The sequence below is a fragment of the Lipotes vexillifer genome, unplaced genomic scaffold, assembly GCF_000442215.2.
Source record: "Lipotes vexillifer unplaced genomic scaffold, Lipotes_vexillifer_v1.1 scaffold110, whole genome shotgun sequence".
Taxonomy (NCBI): Eukaryota; Metazoa; Chordata; class Mammalia; order Artiodactyla; family Lipotidae; genus Lipotes; species Lipotes vexillifer.
In genome coordinates, this window is record NW_006791887.1 from 841,573 (window position 1) to 844,739 (window position 3,167).

Here is a 3,167-nt window from a genome sequence, read left to right on the forward strand (position 1 = left end):
AGAGCGGCTTGGTGTACTCGCTTCCGGAGCCACATTTATACGAGTTTGTCACTAAAATTCCCACCAACTTGATGGGGGGGAAGGAGGAAGTGCCACTCACATGTTTTTGCTTTTACTCCTCCTCTTGCATTTCTTAGTTGCTTCTCGCGGTCGTATTGCTCTCCTGGGGATACGTCATCTATGCATCAACTGTAGCTGCACGACGACAGCTAAGGAAGAAATACCCAAAATCTTCAGGATGAATGAAAATTTGTAATTCCTCTGCATTTGATTCCATGCATATACAATTCTTTACCTCATGCTTATCTGACACGTGTCTCGATTTAAAGTAAAATCTTTAATAAAATGCTTCGAAATTCATTTTTGTATACCGTCCTTTATAATAACCACTAATATGCTACTTTTTCATACACTTAGAGATTTGTCTTTTACGTTCCCACATGACAAAGCAACCTACATCTAGGCCTTTTAATCTAGAGTTTCTAAAATACTTCTTTTGAAATGCTTCAGAAAGCCTTTAAAAGTGTGTGGAACTCCTGTTCTTTTGTTTATTGCAACATTTCATTACATTGTATACCTTCACATCACAGTAGATTAAGTACTGTTTAAGAAAAAACTATCATGTGACTAAATCATTTTCTACATGCTGTTTTCCAAATTAAAAATGGCCAGAAAAAGTAGGTGATTGCCCATACCATTTTTTTTGCATGTCCAGTTTTTACTTATTATTAGATAAGTCAGAGTCTCAAATTGTACAGAGGGAATCGTACAGTTTGGGAAGAAACAGACAACACATATCTGAGTAAACTTTATTAAAGTTACTTTTCCAGAAAATATATTCAGTAAGTGTGTTAATGTAGCAACAAACTTGGGCTCAAACACCTTTGAAATTTTAAAAGTAATCTTCAGTGATGTTGATCAGGAAATTCTTTCATTGGTGGGATTACTTCTCCAGTTTCCAGAATTGTATCACCCTAGAAAAACAAAAATGCATTAGTGAAAAATCTTGTCTGCAGAGGTGATAGTTCCATTTCGTCAGACCTCATCTGGAAAATCTAGTTCACTTCTGGCATTCACACTTTAAAGGGACAGAGGCAAAATAGAAGCTGTCTAAAGATGAGCAACCAGTATTCAAAATCTTAAGGTATAAGGGAGAGAATAGGGGAAGTTTCACTCAAAAATGACTAGAAAGGACATGAAAGTTGTCTTTACAAAGTGATAAAAGGATAATCTTTATTTGCTTGGCCCCAAGAAATAGAAGCCCTAGAAAGCTGCAGGTAAACATCTTCCCTTCAATATAAGGCGGTAATGTATTCCCAGCAACTGAATGTGTTAGGCAGTCACCAGTTTACCGTTTGGCTCAGAATGGATATTAGAAACAGAATGCAAACTTTCCTTGGGCAGCTGGTTCGGGTGTCTTTCCAAACCTAGATGCAGTGTGTATGGCAGAATGGGCATGGACTTTAAAGCCAGAACCAAGTAGTGTGAATCCTGGAACCCTCCACTGACAAGCTGTATAATTTTAGGCAAAGTACTTAGCTTTAATCTCAGCTCTCTGTTTAAGACAGCAGGTTCCATCAGCCTGATAGTCCATGAATTGACTTCGTAGAGTAGAATTATCCCTATCACCACCTACCATTCCTTGGCCTGGTATGGCTCAGGACTGTATAAATGTGTATTATGTTTAAGCCGTTATATACTTGGGGGAAAACTTGTTACCACAGCTAGCATTACCCTAACACAGAAATTAATAACTTGAAGTGGTACTAATGCTGCTGTAATAAAAATTGAACCACATGGCACTGGCTTAGCAGTGGGGCTACAAGGACACTGGCATTGGAGGCTATAAAATGGAAACAAAAGGCACTAATAACTTAGAAGCAGACTGTCTAATGAACTTGAGGTTCAAGGAGAAGTACCTGAAAAAACATTATAGTATGTATTTAACTACTAGTGGCTGCCTTAGTAATGTATTTTAAGAAACATAAGCTCAGGTAAGAAGTGGCTGATTTGAGAGGAGAAATAAAAATAAGAATCTAAAAATTCGGGACCTTGCAATATTAGAAAATCAGATTGATTGCTTCTGAATCTCTAAACAGTAACAACACTGAAAAGATTCTGAGAAACAGAAGCCCAATAAAACTCAGTAAACAGAGGAACTCAGCACCATGGCAAAGATCAGACTGAATCAAAGGTAGCCCTTGAACTAGAGTGTGTTTCTGGTGGCTTCCACATAGCTGCCTCTCAACTGAGTTGAGAGAGGCAGTAGAATAAGGACAAAGAAATGAGACAACTTGATAACTATGTATAGAAACCATATATACTGGTATGTGGGACTGACTAGAAGCAAAAAGATTAGACTCCTACCAAGTATTTTTCTTTCCATGCCTGCCAAATGTGAGAACTAGATGGTCAAAGAAACCAAACATACAGACAATAAAAGCCTATGACTGTTTCTGATTAAAACAATCTCTGGCTCTCAACCTTCTGTGAGCAGAAGGTAGATTTTAAAGGCTGTACAACCCTAAGGAGGGCATACTTCCCAGTACTCATTTTAGATGTGGTCTAGGTTGATAATGGAAAACAAAGAATCCCCCTAGACTGAGCCAGGGGCCAGGAAGAACAATGAACAAAGGTGTTCCTTCCAGAAGCAAAATCAGTTCCTGTTCAAGTAACTTCCCACACACAGGGGTTAGGAGGCTTTACAGTGTTTGACCACTGGGGTTTCAGAGCCAAGTGACTGCTATGCTGTCCAAATTCCATCGTTGAATAATGGGTGTGGTTCAGAGGCAAGGGATACAGTTCACTTGCCATTGATCCTCAAATCTCCAAGAGAAGACTCTCCAAGAATAACTCTGGCGAATATTACTATACATCATCTGAAGATCTTAGGTTGCAGTGATGTAATGGGACCTTGGAGTTTCTCCCTACGAAAGGGACTTGTGTTACATGTGTGGGAAGAAGGAAGCAAAGAGCTATTTGTTGACTAGAAGGATACACTGTGGCAGAGACTCCAGGTATGGGAGGCTGAGAAACATAAAAAAGCACAGACATGTGGGATCATGAGAATGAGTTCTGGCCGACAGGACATGAAGAGAAGTGATGTAAGCTACTTCCAAGCTTAGACCTTAAAATCATCCCCTGAGACATCCAGCCCTCTCTTTCCC

At 39.3% G+C, this 3,167-nt stretch overlaps 1 protein-coding gene across 3 annotated transcripts in view; it reads right to left on the reverse strand.

Moving 5' to 3' along the window:
- Positions 1–795: 795 nt before the first annotated feature.
- The window catches only part of NDUFB6 (NADH:ubiquinone oxidoreductase subunit B6), an 11,160-nt gene continuing 8,788 nt past the window's right edge, over positions 796–3,167 (reverse strand). For 2 of the 3 annotated variants that reach the window (XM_007464936.1, XM_007464935.1), the window contains exon 3: positions 906–974. In XM_007464936.1, coding sequence (XP_007464998.1) covers positions 906–974 — 69 coding nt within the window. Of the gene's footprint in view, positions 975–3,167 lie in introns of all 3 variants that reach the window. The other variant, XM_007464934.1, reaches the window with a different exon arrangement.